The following is an 18,477-nucleotide window of genomic DNA, read 5'->3' as shown; positions in this document are numbered from 1 at the left end:
AAATAATGGAAGCAGTTTTGTTTTTTCCCCCTTTAACTTCCTCACTGTTGTTTACTATAGATTTTGTTTATTATACTTTTTAATGAAGAATCCTCAAATTATATTGCATCCGTTTTATTATTTGCTTTATTTTTCTTCTTTCAAAAGCCGGGGGCTCTCTTCCCTACAGCATCCAGACAGCGGAAAAGCAGAACTGGCTTCATGCCTACTTCCAGTAAGTAATTGGCTGAGAATGCTGCTGTTGCTGCTTTAGGAACAAGAGTGTTATTTAGAGAACCTTACATAATATAGTTCAGCTACATATGTTAGTGATAGAAATCATTTTAAACAAGGTTTTGAACTTTATCTTTTGGAATAGGTTTTTAATACCAAAGAGTAAAATTTATCTCTGTGGCATTTCTATTTATATATGGGCATATAACGAAAACGATAAATAAAAGAACATGTTGAGTACTTTAGAATTTACATTAGTACCTTTTAGTTCATGTTTCCAGTATGTAAAATACAATCGTTCTCTCTGCATAGTCTTACCCTGTGTGCCTGCAAGCTTGCTGAGGGTGGAATCCTCACCAAGCATGTGGGGTGGGATTTGGCTCATTGTGAGAGTTCAGTCCGAGGTTGAATCGACGAGTGAAATGACTTCCCTCTGTCCTCGCTGCAGTAGTCGCACATCTGCCTGCTCCAGGCTGGTCCCAGTTCCAGGCCACTGTTTTGCTGGACAGCCAGAAACGAAGGCAGTTTGCATCCCAGGAGCTTTCAGTCTAACCCGGGATGCCATCAGGAGCCTTTCTTTCATGCTTTCTCGGGAGGTGGTTCCTTCCAGAGGGTGTTTCTTCACATGGAGCGCCTCCCAGTATTGTCTGCCTCCCAGTGCATTGCATCATCTGATGATGGGCCTAGTCCTGATCGGTCTCTGCAGACAGTCTGTTCTCTCGAGGCCCGTCCTCTGATAAGAGTTGTCGCCTCGAGGTACAGGTCATTTTCCCCCACGGCCCTGGAGTCCTACAATGTTGGAAACTTAGAAACCAAATGCAAGATATGCAAATATCAGCATCTGACTAAAGTATTTCTGACTTATCCTCCTGCTTTTCAACTTTCCATTGTGATATTCATATTGTTGGTATTTTTCCCATTTTGTATTTTGTTTTATCCGCAAACTTTTACTGATCCTCTACTCAGTAATGCGTGTGGAAGCACAGTTCGAACTTTTAGAAACAGTCCAGCTAGGAGACAAAATGTGAAGACATGCTGCTAAAAGCACAACAGTTTTTGATGCATGTGGGTATTCATGGCATAGAAGCCAGGAGTGTCAGGTGCCAAGAGATGCTTTTTGTGAGTGGCGGTACATTTTTTGTCTACATACCTGCACTCTAAAATGAACATGCATTACTCTGCTGTCTGAACAGAGTTTAAGAAGATACCACAGGTCATATCGAAGAGAACTGTGTGCTCTGGTTTTTAGATAATAAGAATCTGCTTTTCATGCTGTTTGCTAATATTAGGAGGATGACCGATTTGTATTTTCTTATCAGTGATTGTGTCTTTCCTGTCACTAGCAAATGGTCGGCTGAGACGTCTGGCCGCAGCAACGCCATGCCACATATCAAGACGTACATGAGACCCTCTCCAGACTTCAGTCAGATCGCGTGGTTCCTTGTCACAAGGTAAAAGTCCTTACATTCCTGATGGTAGGGATTTTGTATTTCCTGCTCTGAATGGTTTCCAAAAGGTGATTTTATGAATTGTCGTTAGTTTTTGCTGTGTGTGTGTGTGTGTCTTACATGAGCCTTATTTAAAGGAGGCCCATAACTAATCCCTTTGTAGAGAATGCAGTCATGGCCTGATCTACCCACATAGCATCCCAGCATTATCAAAGGACCCTTGAGAGACGTAACTCAAATAACAGAACATCTTAGAACCCCAAATGTAAGTGACATCTACCAGCAACTCCCTTCTTTTTCTTTTTCATTTATTTTTCATTTTTACTTTTTGGTGGTTTGCCCCTTATCTCAAAGTCAGAACATCCCAAACTGAGCTCATCTGTCTGGCAGATTTCTTTCCCAGCATCCCTCTGCTTTAGTGGCAGCTGCCCACTCTCGTCAGGCTGCAAGCCCACTGTGCTCTTCTCCCGTTCCTTCCTTTGAGAATCTGCAGCACTTACTGCAGTCCTTCCTGGGGGTGCTGGACACGCAGATGAAACAGTAGGATTTACATAGTGGGTCTGAGATGCTCACAATTTCAGGGATGTCAGAAAACAGACACAGAAGTGTTGACACCAGGAGGAGATCTGTTCTGTGGTTGAGGTGGGCAAGTGGGTGCTTTGGAAATATCCATCAAAGCCTATTCATCCTTGAAATGTCTCAGACTTTGCTTTTCTCACCCCTGAAATTACCAGGGTAGATATTTATCACCTGGACTTCTGAAATGGTCACCTCCCTGCTGTCCCATCACATGGTTGTCCTCTTCCCAGGCCACCTGTCCTAGTTGCTCACACGGATTTTCCTCATTGTCCTGTGTTCAGCAGCCTCCCCGCTTCCTATGGACTGAAGCCCAGAGTCCTGTCCTCAGCCTGGCATTCAGACCTTGGCCACTCCATTCTCATCATTCTTTCCTGTACCCCCAACATGTGCTTCCAGAAACAGCCAGGCTGCCCTCCTTGCCCCTGATATCGTCCTGCCAGCAGCCTGTAGACTTTCCTCTCCTGATCCCTTGGTTGTCTCTCTCTGCCTGTCCAGTAGCTGCCCACGGAGTAAGAATTGTGCTCAGGGCTGGTCTCACCTCTTCCTGGAGCTTCGCCAGCCTCTGCTGGTCTCCCTCCTTCAGATCCTGATCCTTCGAGCGCACGTGCACTGCTGTCAGCTCCAAACATTCTTCTAAGCACATTGAGCTCTCGCTCTCGCTGACCTCACAGCAGTTCTACAGTGTAGCTGTCAATCCCCCGTACAGATAGGGGAACAGAAGCTCAGAGGTTAAACCAGGGCCCAAGAGCCAGGCACACCCTCCAGCACTGTGCCCTGGAGTAGTGAGTACCTGAGTCCAGCAGGCGGGCGGCTGTTCATCAAATCCATGGTCAGGGAAGGCCTGACTGACGTGATCTGAAAGAAGGGTGGGGCCATGTGGACGGGTAGCTGGGGAAAGCATTCTGGGCAGAGTCAGGAATATACTCATTGTGTTTGGCATACAGCAGAGCGGTTTTGCTGCAGTGAGCGGGGTGGGAGGGCATGTGCGATCAGAGCCGTGGCTAGGACCAGACTTTGCCTTTTACCTGCTTTAGAGGCAAAATCACTACTGCCTGATGCCGCCTGGGTTTCCTCAAGCTTCGTAGGCAGCTCTGTGTCAAGGTACTAGATGATTTGAATAAATTAGAATCAGTGCTTTTTAAGCACTTGTTCCATGAGGCTTTCTGGAATAAGACATGGTTTTAATGTAGTTAGTTGGCTTTAGCTCTCACCTGATAAGGTCAGGCCCACCCATGGTCATTCCAAACCATTTGATTAACTTAGTTGGCTGATTGGTAACCTAATCATGGGAAAGGAATCCCATCATGTTGACAACTTATGCTCATGCTGAAGGGAAGGGCTTACACAGGGTTGATATCTTGGAGGCAGGGGTGGGAATTCTGCCTTGCACCAGCCTCATTGGTGTTTACTGCTAATTTTGGTTCATCCATCTTATTCTCCAGCCTTGATTTGAAGTAATTTCTTAATTATTATCTCTATGTTCAAAATTGAGGTTTACTTTCCGTAGTCAAGCAAAACTACCCTTGGATGTACTCAAAAGACTGAACCTCAGGCTCCTAAGGCTGTGTGAGAAATGAAGTTCTATGACTATTTGGAGACAGAGGAGGCAGCTTTATTGGAGTGAGAGAATAACACTAAGTTTTATAAAAGACTAGAGGGCCCAGTGCACGAAATTCGTGTACAGGAGGGGTGGACCTCAACCCAGCCTGCACCCACTCTCAATCCTGGACCCCTCGGGGGGGTGTCCAACTGCCTGTTTAGGCCCAATCCCGCAGGGATTCCTGTGGGATTGGGCCTTAACCAGCAGTCGGGCATCCCTCTCGCAATCCGGGACCGCTGGCTCCTAACTGCTTGCCAGCCTGCCTGATCGCCCCTAACCACTTGCCTGGCTGCCTCATCACCCCTAATCACCTTTGCCTCAGCCCTTGCCACCGTGGACATGACGGCTGTCCAGTCTAATTAGAGTGTTACATTTTTATTATAAATAGATAAGTAGAATTCCAAAAGATCTTAAAAAAACGCTCATCACATATTTCCTACGGTGTGTGCGCAATATCTTATTAGCCTGTCATTTCCTTACCCATCATCAGTAGAGGGCATTGGCTTCCTGGTCATGGGGGCTTTGTTTTACCCAATTGACATTTCACAGCTGTGAAAACTGGCCACTGAAAATCAGGGACTGAAATCTTATAAAAATGCTTATAAAAAATGAATATGGTTTGTATCTTCCAATTTACTTTTCCTTTAAATACACATAAATCACAGTTTTCCATTTCCTCTCCTTCACTATATTGTGATTGGGGTGCTGACCGAAAACATTTTTCATAGATCCTGGGATATATTTTATTGTCTAGTTGCCACATTCCTGAGCGTGGTAAAATCTGCACTAAAACCACTTTTAATGACGTTTCCATTTATTGGACTGTCTGCATTAGAAGTTTTTGTTCTCTAAGAGAAAATGAGTTTGTATTTCCCATACTTCTTTTCCTACCAAAATACTCATCCTGATTATTGGTAATTATTTGTTTAATGTCGGTATTTTCATTCAGACTAACAACTGCAGAGCCTAGTACAGTGCCTGGTCTATAATAGCTCTGAAAATTTTGAATAAATAAATGAATATGCCTTTTAATCTAACTACCACTCATTTTCTAGTAACTTCTCAGGTTTTAAGTTTCTGTTTTTCTTTGTTTGCTGTCCAGGACGAGTATGCTTATCCTTTAGGTCCATCTTAAATGTTCCCCTTTGAAACTTTTTCTAGCTCAGAAGACATAATTCATTGTTTTTTCCTTTGTGTTTATAGCACTTTTTGCTTGGTCCTTTTACATCTTTGTTGGTTCTTATGGGTCCTGTTTCTTCAATACAGTATGAGTCGCTGGAGAGCAGGTAGCAGGTCTTACCCATCTTTATATCATCAACATCTAATACTGCGTGGCTCATGCTTAGTGATCAATACATGTTTGAATCAGAGCCCTTTACAACACTGTTTTTTTCAAATAGGTAATATATGCATAAAACAGGAAGAGGGTGTGCAGAGAGCGCTTATCTTCCCTATCCTGTCCCCAGCCATCTACTTACCAACTTCACACCACACCTATGGACTTTAGGTTTAATAGCTCTAACCCCATCAACATTTTCAAACCGAGGTGTCTCAGAGGGTGATCTTATCCAATCAGCCAAGATTCTATGGAGGAAAGAAACCCAAGTAGAGTCCAAATGTCCATGTCCTAATTTTGGATTGCCACTAACTAGCCTTGCCCCTTAAATTTTGGAAAAGTCATTTTTATCATCTGGGCTTTTATCTTACTTATTAAATGCTCAGAGGAGGGTGAGTAAAAAAAAATGTGTGTATATATATATATATGTGTGTATATATATATATATACATATATATGGAGGTTACCTATTAAACTGTAGGATATATTAAATATTAGTTAACAGCTTGGCTTTAGTTGCTGCTACCTACCACATTATTATTAAGCTCATATTCGTTGGCCCTCTTGAGATTCAAGCAAGCAGCTTATAACTTGACTTGGGGTGGTGAACACACAGTACAACATACAGGTGATATATTACAGAATTTTGCAACTGAAACCCATATAAGTTTATTTACCAACTAGGGGCCCGGTGCATGAAATTCGTGCACTGGGTGTGGGGGGGGGGGGGGGGAGTGTCCCTCAGCCCAGCCTGCCCCCTCTCACATACTGGGAGCCCTCAGGCGTTGACCCCCATCACCCTCCAATCGCAGGATCGGCCCCTTGCCCAGGCCTGATGCCTCCGCCAGAGGTGTCAGGCTTGGACAGGGGACCCCCATCTCCCCCTGATCACTGGCTCTGGCCCCCGCCCAGGCCTGAGGCCTCTGGCCCAGGAATCATGCCTGGGCAGGGGACCCCCATCTCCCTCTGATCGCTTGCTCCACCCCCCGCCCAAGCCTGACGCCTCTGACCCAGGCTTCAGGCCTGGGCAAGGGGACCATCATATCCCCCCCAATCCCCGGCTCCGCCCCCCACCCAGGCCTGATGCCTCGGCCAGAGGAGTTGACCCTCATCACCCTCCGATCACCAATCACCGGATCGGCCCCTTGACCAGGCCTGAGGCCTCCGGCAGAGGTGTCAGGCCTGGGCAGGGGACCCCCAGCTCCCCCTGGTTGCAGGCTCCGCCCCTGCCCAGGCCTAACGCCTCTGGCCTAGGCGTCCGGCCCGGGCAGCGGGGACCCACAGCTGCAGCGGCCCCGCGATCGTGGGCTCTGCTTTAGGCCCAGGCAAGGGACCCCTAGCTCCCGGGACTGCCAGCTTTGACCGTGTCCAGCTCCCATCGCTGGCTCCACCCCTACTTCCTGCTATCACTGGCCAGGGCGGCAAAGGCGCCTGATTCTCTGATCATGGCTGGGGGGCAGGGCAAAGGTGGCCCCAGGGCCGCCTTTGCCCTGCCCCCCAGCTCTTAGCTCCCCCCTGGGTTTCTGATCACTGTCAGTGGCAGGGGGCTTCTTCCTGCTTTCCCTTTCGCCTCCCTGCATTGTGCCTACATATGCAAATTAACCGCAATCTTAGTTGGCGGTTAATTTGCATATAGCCCTGATTAGCCAATGAAAAGGGTATCGTCGTATGCCAATTACCATTTTTCTCTTTTATTAGATAGGATGTCACCCCAATACATTCAATAAAAAATAAATAACAAAAAAGCAGCGTATAAAACTTTTACCTGTTTTGTTTATAGAACATATTGATGTATAATATGTGACCTAAAGACTTGTCCATAGATATAGCCTTTTCTAAACTTAATGTGGTTTCTTTAAAAATTGCTCAAAACTATTCTAATCAATTAGAACTTATTAGATGTCATGTTGGCTGGCAGTTTTCTCTTTTGTCTGGGTCCTTTCATGGAAAGCTATTTATAGTTTTTGATCCTACCATGAAATCATGCTGTGTTTGATGGCAGCCTGTTGTTATGGAAATTCCTGGGACATGATGACAAATGCAGCGTTTAAGTTTTACCACCAGACTAAGCAGGCAAGAAGATGAGCTAGAAGAGGCAACCTTGGATGACCAGACAGTGCCTGGGAGTAACTGGCAAAGCCAGTGAGAACAAGTATGAAAGCTGCGAACTGTGGGTGGGCAGAGAGCAATCCTGAGACAGTTGCCTAGCAACTTATAGGCCTTCCGGGATAGTTGGGATGAACAGAGACGTTGGTGCTGCCACTTTGAGGGAAAGGGAGACAAGTGCTTGACTCTGGAGCCACCGTGGCTTTCTGAGGAAATGTAAGAGGCATTCTGCTGTCAGCATAGCTGTGCAATTCTTCTCTAATGTCTCTTCCTTTGGTTTGGGAACGAATCGCCTTTTTTCTCCTTTGCCCGAGTTTTTCAGTCCAAAATCAAATTGGATCACACGCACAAAACAGTATTGGTACATGTCATTGGTTTTTGTGCCATGTTCCTTGGCACCCCAGGAGTTCTGGACACCCCTTCCAGAGCCCACCACAACCGTGGATGGAGGGAGGAGAGTGCAGGCAAGTCCTGGTTCACCTAGAGACCCTTGCTGACCTTTGTCGCTTTAAATGCTTCCTTTGACTAAAGGACTGTCCAGGTTAGGTTTGGTTGGGTTTGGTTTTGTTAAACTCAAAGGACTGTTATAATAGATAATCTCCCAGGGCTCACTCTAACAAACATGTCATAGTCTTTTTATTGAAAACTTTTCCAAGTTTTCATTATGCCTTTCCACCACAGGAGATGACCAAATAATGGAACATCTCAGTAGAAACTGAAATAACAGGTTTTGGTTATCACATCGGTTACTGTTAAAAACACAGTGAAATACTTTGGTAGGGTATTCTAAGTACCAGTTTTTTTACCTGAAATTTGCCAAGCAACTTTTGATCCTACTTGACAATATTTTTTGTCATTTTGGGTTCGGGTGCTGATGTCATGACTTCTAACGCCATGTAATTCCATTTGTGGGGTCAAATACAGATGGATCCTTTTGATGGTGGGGTTGGCAGTGCAGCTGGATTGAAAGCCTTCTGAATTCAGTGTGAATTGGAAAGCGTTTGCTTAGGGTCATAACATGCCTGTGACTAAGGAAGGAAGTCAGTTTGCAAATAGATTTTTTCAGAATGTGCTTGGTGATTTGTCACAGTCACTGGCAGAAGCCCACACCCAAGTATCTGATCTTCCATAGTGCTCTGCGCCGGTCTGTCTGGGAAAACGCGTGTCATAATCAATCTCATTTTTCTTTTCCTGCTGATATTTCTTTGTTAACACACTGTAGTCCCCAAAACACAACTGACATGTTGCACACCCTTTGGTTAGTTAATTTTACATGATTTTTGTACATCGGCAGAATTGGTTTAATTTTAACCGTGCTATTAAATTCCTGGCACTTTATCACTCATATTAAAAATTGGGAGACATGGCCTGGCCAATGTGGTTAAGTGGTTAGAGAGTTGGCCTGCGGATTGAGGGTTTGATTCCTGATCAAGGGCATGTACCTGGGTTGCAGGTTTGATCCCCCACCCTGACGTTGGAGCACTGCGGGAGGCAAACAATCAATGTGTCTCGCTCACATCGATGTTTCTCCCTTTCTCTCCACCTCCCTCCCTCCCTTCCACTCTCTAAAAATCAATGAGAAAAAATATCCTTGAGCAAGAATTTATCAGTAAGCCAAAACCGGTTTGGCTCAGTGGATAGAGCGTCGGCCTGAGGACTGAAAGGTCCCAGGTTCGATTCCGGTCAAGGGCATGTACCTGGGTTGCGGGCACATCCCCAGTAGATGTGCTGGAGGCAGCTGATCCATGTTTCTCTCCCATCGATGTTTCTAACTCTATCTCTCTCCCTTCCTCTCTGTAAAAAATCAATAAAATATATTAAAAAAAAAAAAAAAAGAATTTATCAATAAAAGGGGGGGGGGAGATGGTTAAATCTGTATTAACAGGACCAATTCCTCTTGACTTCCTTTCCAAATAAAATAGAAGCTCACTATCTTTCTGCCCTGGGGACTTGTGCAAGGATTGTGAAATCAGTGAGGCAGTTTGGTGGATAATTTTTAGACCCATCTGCCACCAACGCTTTCTGGGACTGGGAGGCCAGGTGGACCTGCCTTGCGTTGAATTCTATTGCTTGGTGAGCCACACCAGAGAAAAGGACCAGAGGTGCCCTCCCATAAATTCAGCAAAATGTTGGTGATGTAAAGCTAACATCTAGTGAGCATCATTCATGTGCCCACTTGACTCGCCTTCTCTGACATGAGGCAGGTGCGTTACCATATTGAGATCCGCCGCATTGGCCCTAATTGTGACCAAACATGTGTGAGCTCAGGCTTTGCTCTTCCCCACGAACCCTGCTGTGCCTCTCGTGCTTGTCAACAATCAGACATTTTCTCTCGATTTATGATTTTAAAGTTTTTAATGTCCTATCCATAATGAACAAATAGTTTTGATAAATTGTATCTTCTAAGCCTTTGCACATTAGTCTCTTTTCTTGAATTAATCACATGTTTTTTGGTTGCATAACATCTGCAGGATTCGCTCGGGAGACATCTGTGGGCTGGAGTCTCCACAGACAGCTTCTGGAAAGAGATACGGGCGTGTGGGGGAGGAAAGGGCTCACATAGCCACAGGGTGGGCAGGGTGAAGGCACTGCAGACGAGGAAATGATATTTGCCGAGATGTGGAGGCAGTCAGTAATTCAGTTCAGTTCAGAGAGAGGAGTCAGGAAAGGAGGGCCCTGAGTGCCAGGCCGTGCGTTTGTTTAGTGCTCAAGTGGAAAGGACGCCTTGATACTGAGAGCCAGTGGAGCAAGACACAGACCGAGAAACCAGAGAGGGCGCTGCATTTGGAGTCTGGGGAGAAAAGGACTGAACGAGGGAGATTGATCGGCAATGGAAAGGTGCTACAAGAGTAAAGTAGCGTGGTGTCTGGTTGTCCATGGTTGCCTGTGGAGCAGACAAGTCCAGAGGCCTGAGGTTTCTGAGCCCGACCGAATGAGGTGGACAGGAGGGAAGCGGGAGAGAGCTGGTTCTGGAGGGGAAGCCATGCTGATAGGCTCACTGTTCGGAGAATGGGGCGTGAGATGACAGCGTGACATCCCATAGGGAAATCCAGCTCCGGATTGCAGGTGCCGTTTGGAAATTGGATGAGGGGCAAAGCAGGAGAGGTCTGGGAGTCATCCTTGTCATGGCGATAGCTACACTGGTGAGTGGGCAAGTCCCCGAGGGAGAGGAGGCAACAGAAAGGAGCCAGTGACAGAGCATGGATATAGAAGACACGGAGTGGGAAAGGCAGCAACGGAGAGAGCAGCTGAAGAGGCAGGTGAAGGGAAAGCCGAGGAAGGGCGCTGCAGGCAGGTGGAGAGAACCACCCGCAGCAGAGGTCCGGGGCAGGACTCGAGCCTCGGCACCATTGACACCTGGGGCCTGGCCCCTCCTTGTCGTGGGGACTGTCCTGTGCATTGTTGGATCTTCAGCAGCGTCTGGTCTCCACCCACCAAATGCCAGGAGCAACCCCCCTCCACTGTGACAGCAAAGTATGTCCCCGACATTGCTAATGTCCCCCAGGGGCACCAGTGCGTCCGTTGAGAAACACTGGTCTAGAAGAATCTATAATAATAAACGCGTACTATGCTAATTAGACCGGACGTCCTTCCAGGACAAAGCCGGGGCTGCAGCCAAGGGAACGAAGCAGCCACCAGGGCTGCGAGGGAGGGTGGAGGCAGCCGCCGTGGCTGCAAAGGACTCCTCTTGCACAAATTTCATGCATCGGGCCTCTAGTAAAAAATATTAAAAAAGCAGTTAAGATCATTTGAGTGAATCAGACTACAGAGAAGTGAAGAGAGGGAACGGAAAGCTGCCAACAGCTTGCCTTTGGCCCAGCAGGACCCATCTCGGAACGCAAGATAATAAGTTGTGTTGTTTTAGCCACTAAATTCATGGCACGTTGTTAGATCACCACTAGGATGATGCTTGAGAGCTCAGCCAGTCGCCTGTCACCCAGAGGGCCCTCCTAGTGCCTCAGACCCAGGCTCCTTCCCCCCGCTGCCTCCTGTGATTTTATCCATGTCTGTACTCCATGTCCCTGTAAACATGAATCTGAGTGCACCACTTTCTTTCTAGGTACAAATCCCAATCTAGTGCTTTTCTTTGGATTGAAAGTGGAAGTTAGCATACCTGGCCCAAAACAAAAGGCAAAATAAGGGGTGTGGTGCTTAATAGTATATGAGATAATGTTGACATCATTTTTTCTTATTGCTACTTTTATATACAACAAAACCAAACATCCTGGCTACACCAGGGTCTTGAAAATTAAAAGGGTTTGGACAGGAAAAAAAAAATCTTTGTAAAAGGATAGTTGTTGTAATGGCTGTCCTAGGGAAACGCCGAGGAGGGTGACGCTGTCCCACATGAGCAATCAGATTCCTCTCGGGGCTGTCATGACAGCTCTGCCAGGAACCCAATGAGCCTGATTGCGGGCACTCGTGTTTGACCGACACCCTTGCAGCTGTGGCAGGTGGCCCTGCGCTGACAGGCCTCACTGAGTGAGCTCCTCCTGTGTCCTCGTCCCTGCAGCGCCAACCTGTCCAAGGCCGCCTGGGGAGCGCTGGAGAGGAACGGCGCCCAGCTGATGATCCGCTCCTACGAGCTCGGGGTCCTTTTCCTCCCGTCGGCATTTGTAAGTTCACATTTTAAAATTTTTATTGATTTCAGAGAGGAAGGGAGAGGGGGAGACAGAAACATCAGTGATGAGAGAGAATCATCCATTGGCCGCCTCCTGCACGCCCCACACTGGGGACCGAGCCCATAAGCCAGGCAGATGCCCTGACCGGGAATCGAACCGGGACCTCCTGGTCCATATAGGTCGACACTCAGTCACTGAGCCACGTTGGCCGGGCATGAATTGGGTTTGTCTGTTTTCTTCCTTAGTCGCGGTGCCCTGTCCGAGGTTGGGCAGGTGCTCACCCACTGCCTGTGCCGATGAGCAGCAGGATCGCTGCTCTCAAGGACTCTATACCTGATTAGAGGTCAAAGGTATGGACATTATTTAAGTAAATGTTGTGAAACACGACACAACAGAGCATGTGATCTGCCTGAGGGGCTGGGGAAGGCCTCTTTAAGGAGACCACGTTGGACCATAGTCTCGAACATGGAGTATGAGCCTAACCCACCGTCCAGAGAGATGAGGCTTCCAGCCAGAGAGAACAGTGCGTGTCCTGTCTGAGAGACAGCAAACCTCGTGTGCCTGGGAAGGAGCTGGGGTGTGGGCCGTGGGCCCTGAGGTGGGGTTCCTGCTCGGAAGCACAGTGGCTGGTGGGACACTGTGTCCCCCGCAGGCTGTGCACAGCCATCCGTTTTTTAAGCAGGATCGCTGGTCCCATCGAGTCCATTTCCCGGGAATTTGAATCTTCTAAAATATCTCCAACTATGATTATAATTTAATTTACATTATTCATTGCAGATGCCATCAAAAGCATCTTACTTAAGCCCACTGTTATAAAATTGACTAGAGGCCCGGTGCACGAAATTCGTGCAGGAGTAGGCCTTCCTTTCCCCCAGCTGCCAGCACAGGCTTCCCTCTGGCACTCTGGACCTGGGCTTCCCTCGAGCCCCGACTTCATCCGCAAGGTCGTCCAGAAGGACATCTGGTCTAATTAGCATATTACGCTTTTGTTATTATTATAGACTAGGGGCCCGGTGCACGAAATTCGTGCACTGGAGGGGTGTGTGTGTGGGGGGGGGAGTGTCCCTCAGCCCAGCCTGCCCCCTCTCACATTCTGGGAGCCCTCAGGCGTTGACCCCCATCACCCTCCAATCGCAGGCTCCGCCCCTGCCCAGGCCTAACGCCTCTGGCCTAGGCGTCCGGCCCGGGCAGCGGGGACCTGCAGCTGCAGCGGCCCCGCGATCGTGGGCTTCGCTTTAGGCCCAGGCAAGGGACCCCTAGCTCCTGGGACTGCCAGCTTCGACCGTGCCCAGCTCCCATCGCTGGCTCCACCCCTACTTCCTGCTATCACTGGCCAGCGCGGAAAAGGCACCTGATTCTCCGATCATGGCTCTTAGCTCCCCCCTGGGTTTCCGATCACAGTCAGTGGCAGGGGGCTTCTTCCTGCTTTCCCTTTCGCCTCCCTGCATTGTGCCTACATATGCAAATTAACCGCCATCTTGTTGGCAGTTAACTGCCAATCTTAGTTGGCAGTTAACTGCCAATCTTAGTTGGCAGTTAATTTGCATATAGCCCTGATCAGCCAATGAAAAGGGTAGCTCGTACGCCAATTACCATTTTTCTCTTTTATTAGTGTAGATTATTACTGGATTACTGTTGCCACTCTCCCACTGTCCTCGCTCAGTGTGGAAAGTCATCCCAGGCCTCTCTACAGCTATGACTGTAACCACCGTCATTCCCGACTCTAGTGCTGCTGGACAGTCTGTCCTTTCTGGAGTCCCCGCTGCCCCTGCATCCAGTGCACGCCGTCTCCTGCTGTGATAGCCTCTCCCTCTCCTCTCAGCCTCCACGCTGCCCTACACCCTGCTGCCGGGACGCTTGGTAGGCACAGATTGGGTCAGGTCGCCCATCGGCTTCAAAACCTGTGCGACAGAAGCCAGACTCCCTAGCACGGCCTACTTTCCTTCATGCCCTGACTCCTGAGCCTTCGGGCCTGGCCTTCCCTCTCGCTCCGGCCCTTACTGTGCAGCGGTGCAGAACGACTGGCCTCCGGAGCCGGGCCCACCTGTGCCGGTCAGGGTTCTTGGGAACAGCCAGTGGCTCATAAAGCTGTGTTAGAAATTCTGCATCAGCCCTCGTCTGACAGTGGTTACAGCCAAGAACACGCTGTGTTGTAGAATGAGGTCGGTGATCTTCCTTTACTAGTAGGTTTCTCACTTCAGTACATCAGGACACGCCTTTCAACGTGTTAGTTACGTGTCTGCCGGGTGGATGTACTTAGTACCCACTTTGTAGTCGTTCCTCTGTCTGGACATCACCTAGAATCTGGTTTCTTGTGTTGAACAAGCTCAAAGGGTCTGAAGGCTTTGCTAGAAATAAACGATAAAGGTTTACTCAAGAGTCTTAGGGTTCGCAAGCTGGAAACAGGCAGAATCCCAGAGTTCCGAAGAAGAAAGAAAAGTGGAGAGTTTTTACAATAAGAACTGCATTCTCAGCTCTAGGAGGGTCCAGGGTGGTTATCAGTCCCAGGTCGGGCGTCTGGAGGGTGGATTCCCAGTGGCCTGGGCACCTCCGTTGGCCTGGGCACGTCCAGTGGCCTGCTAATGGCTGGCAGGTGGTCTGGGTGTGTGGTCCTCAGGGGGTGACCAGAGGGCTACCTGGCGGTCTGATGCATGTCCAGGCACCGAAGCAAGACTGGAAAGTTCACAAGTTCACCTTCCCACGCTTTCAAAGCAAGAATAGAACCGCTTCCTCATGCCTCTGCCTACTTGATTTTAGTAATTTAGCAGCTTGACTACAGTGACTTTATTTTATTTCTTCTCTGTTCCTCGCTTGAGATCAGCCCACCTTTGTGCTTCTCAGGCAGCACTCCATGTCCAAACACCCACGTTTCTGAGTTACCAGCGGCGGCGTTGCTGAGTGTGTCCTTCCCCACCGGCCGTCCTGACCATTGTGTTCCGAGAGGCTGACCGGAGGCCAGCGCAGCCAGCGCACCGTCAGGTTTTCTGTCCAGCACGGCACAGCCCCGAGCACTGCATGGGCAGTCGGTCACGGAGGGAACCTGCCGCTCACCGTTTCCCACGGCCGCTGTAGGACCTGTCACTCGGGAGCCAGTGGCTGTGGCCAGTGGGGCAGCAGTCTGGTCTAAACACTAGTGGGCAGAGAGCCAGCTTTTCATAATAAAGATGCCCTTTGAAACCTCTGGGATTCCGCTGGAAACTGACAAGTCCCTGGTAACCAAAAGTTAGTTGGTTCACATTTTTCTGCTTCTCTTAAGTGAATTAATCAGTAAGCACATCATTTTGAGATCAACCCAACTGGCCGTGGAGCATGGGTCAGCAACTTTTCCTTTGACTAGGAACGCTTGCAAGGACCTTGGGGATTTATGTCAAGGTGCCTGGGACTGTGTACCCAGCGCTTCGCTAGTGTTGCTACATCGTAGATGCTTAATAACCTTGGTTAACTTAGAGAGTTTATTCTTTTGAGGTCTAATATCAAGGTGTTGGTACACGCAGACCCAGGGAAAAGCCCCAAGACTAAAAGTCTACTTCTGTAAGCGGAGGGAGGGCAGGGAAAGACCAAAGAAAGAGGCCCGCCACCCGGTCTGCTGATGAAACTGACACAGTGGCATGTCTGGGACAGCTAGACGAAACGGATGCCTGCACCGTGTGGCAGGCCCCGAAGAATTACCCAGGAGAGGGGGCGCCGTCGTGGGCACTGGTGCATGGATGCTGCCCGGTACGGAAATTGCTCTACACGCTTGGCCAGTCCGATCGCAGCCTGTTCCAGGAACCAGCTCGCAGCAGGAGGCCTGGGAGGGGCTGATTGATGTGGGGATGAACATCATTTACGACCAGACCGTCTCCAAGGGGTGTGTGCAGAAAGCAACCTTCGTCCAGCCCAGGTCCAGCTTGCGGGACAGAGGAAGTCGTGTCCTGGAACGGCCTCTCCTCCACGCCAGTGTGTGCTGTTTTTTGAGTTGTCCCTTTAGTATTTAACATTTAGAGTGGGCTAATTCATTTCTCACCAGAAAACCTTAATATAGGAAAGATGGGTGATTTCAAGGGTCAGTAGCTGTATTCCAAACCCTAAGGACATACCAGGGAAATACAAGTACTTCTCATTTTGTGTTTAGTGAGCACATACCTTGCCTGGTGCTGGCTAGGCCCTGGACTGGAGCCTGCCTGGCACTTTGTGGCTAGAATTCCCCCTGCCTCTGGGAATAATGTGCATAATCAAAACTGTTTCCTCCAGTCCAAGGTGGCTGCGCAGCCCTGTGCTTGTCTCGGGGCTGAGAGCCACCTCCACCCCGTCGGGCCCCAGCGCACTCACCCCGGGGATGTTCTCTGCTTTCTGTGATCAGAATTAAAAGGCCTCAACCAAATCCCCGAGAATTTTCAGTCTTCAAGTCTCTACTGTCTCTTCCCTCTGCTGTGGTTCAACGATTTTATTGGCTTTTGTTGCCAAAAATGGCAACATCATTCTAACTGTGGCTCTGGCTGGAAGAACACACACACACACACACACACACACACACTCCTCAGGCTTACACACACACACACACACACACACACACCTCATGCTTACAAGCCCTTAGGCTTTGGGTCCATTGCTTTACTTCTGCGGGCCTTCCTTCTCGCCAGCACTTGAGCCCAGGTTCTAGTTAACATCAGCAGTCTCAGCAGCAGCAATTCCACAAGCAGGTCAACAGCAGGTGGGGGGCAGAGACCACGATTCAGTCAGAGTCCTGGCGTCACAGCCGTGATGATGTCATGCAGGTTTGATCTCTAGGAGCTTCTCAGCCCCCAGCTGGACACACTCGGTTGATGACAGACGGTGTCCTGACTTACAGGAAGGACAAGACAGCCACCTCCTGCAGCCACTCCTTGTCCCTGAGTCCATCTTTGGGTTAAGTTCCCTCCTTCCAGAAGGTTCTGCTTCCATTACTGCTTTACCCAGGAAAATGCATAGGGATTTACTGCTGGCGGAGTAACTAAAAATGTCACATCTCTAACTGAGATTTGAGCACATTTCTCGTTCCCTGTGACTGAGCTAAGCTGCTAAACCCAATCCGTCAGTGAGAACCGGCTCTTTTACTCCCGGAGCTGACGAAGGGAAAAGCCAGTGATTTCTCGTGTGTGATGCCTGTCCACTCTCTCACCTGGTGTTTTATAAACGTATTGTCTTTACCATCTTTTTAAGTATCCCTGCCTGGGAGGGTGCTTCCTCTGTTTCCTAAAGCGCCGAGCGATACACTGTGACACATAAATAATGATAATTAGAAGACAGCTTCACGTTGTTTGACAGCCAGATTGAAGGGAAAAGTGGTACTTGTTTTATATAGTTGTGATACCCTAGAATTTGGATCAGAAATGGCATTCAAGGAAAAAAAGCATATTGCTTCCTGTCTGACATGGATGGCTCAAACCTTCTTGTTTGTGAGGTCGATACCACAAAATGGAGCCATCAGATCTGAAACCAGGCCCAGAGGCCCTTAATCCTTCACTGCGATGCACTTGAAAATCACAGAACTAAGCCAGGAGCAAAAGAAGACGGAAGTCGTTTTTGCCTGAAACTCCATAAAGTATTGAATAGGCATTAAATTTACATCGCTTCCAACTGCTGGCCTCTTTTTAAAAATGTCAAGAACAACGGTTTCCAGAATTTAGTTCATCCTGACTTCCTGCCTTAATATCGCCTCTTAAATTTGCAAGGAACTCGTCCTTTGCTGTGGCTCCTGGTGGGTGAATATGAGACCTTTTGTTTATTTAGTGGAAGGACTTTAGGACCAAGAATTAGAAAGCCAGAGTCAACTCCCTGCCTTGCCACATAATAGCCTATGTGACCTTTGGGCACCTATGTAACCCCCAAATTTGTTTCCTCCTTTGCAAAGTATGAGTGATTACATCACAGGGAACACCCTGAATATACGTGTTATACTAATTGACTTCATGTGCCAGTTCTCTTTCTAATAACTTATCCTTGCCATAGCCATTGTATAGATGAGGACACCGAGGCCCAGAAAGGTTAAGGAACTGACCTAGAGTCACACAGCAATAATGTACACAAGTAAGAGATTGTTAGGATTCTCCTCAGATCCGAAGGTCAAAGGTAAGATGTGGGAGAGATGCTGCGCTGTCTGGGGAGGAGGCGGCCCACAGCCCAGTGCTGAGTGGGAGGACGTGCGGGCGGAGGAGAGCTGCAGGGCCCTTTCCAGGTGTCCTTGGCTCTGCCCCCTTCCTCCTCTGCGCTCATAGGTCCCGGAGTTTTATTCATTGACCTTCAGTCTCTCACATCCATTTCTTTCTGCTTCCACCACCCCATTCCCATCCAAATCATCTCCTCTGTATCTCGGTTTTTGCATGTTTCCCGTTCCCATTTGCGAATCCATTTCGAGTTTTCCGGCTCCCGCAATGCAGGCCCTTCTCCACTCTGAGCCCATCTGCCTTTCTCGTGGAACTTCTACACTCAAAACCTTCGGCAGCTCCTGCCCCTACATCAGCATCCAGGCCGCACCCTGTAACCGGGGTCTTGGACACTTTGGGTTGTAAGTGATGGGCAGCCAACTCGACGGCATGAGAGAAAGGCAGGCAC

The 18,477-nt window shown here is 48.6% G+C and overlaps 1 protein-coding gene across 3 annotated transcripts in view; it reads left to right on the top strand.

The window, feature by feature from the left end:
• TDP1 (tyrosyl-DNA phosphodiesterase 1) overlaps positions 1-18,477 on the top strand; it is a 53,203-nt gene that overhangs the window by 23,710 nt on the left and 11,016 nt on the right. The window contains exons 12-14 of one of the 3 annotated variants that reach the window (XM_059688292.1): positions 148-214; positions 1,557-1,664; positions 11,796-11,898. In XM_059688292.1, coding sequence (XP_059544275.1) covers positions 148-214; positions 1,557-1,664; positions 11,796-11,898 — 278 coding nt within the window. Of the gene's footprint in view, positions 1-147; positions 215-1,556; positions 1,665-1,824; positions 1,927-11,795; positions 11,899-18,477 lie in introns of all 3 variants that reach the window. The other 2 variants (XM_059688301.1, XR_009451896.1) reach the window with 2 other exon arrangements.

Source organism: Myotis daubentonii, chromosome 1, assembly GCF_963259705.1.
Source record: "Myotis daubentonii chromosome 1, mMyoDau2.1, whole genome shotgun sequence".
Lineage (NCBI taxonomy): Eukaryota > Metazoa > Chordata > Mammalia > Chiroptera > Vespertilionidae > Myotis > Myotis daubentonii.
The sequence above is the reverse complement of the archived record's forward strand: the minus strand, read 5'-3'. Positions and strand labels throughout refer to the sequence as shown.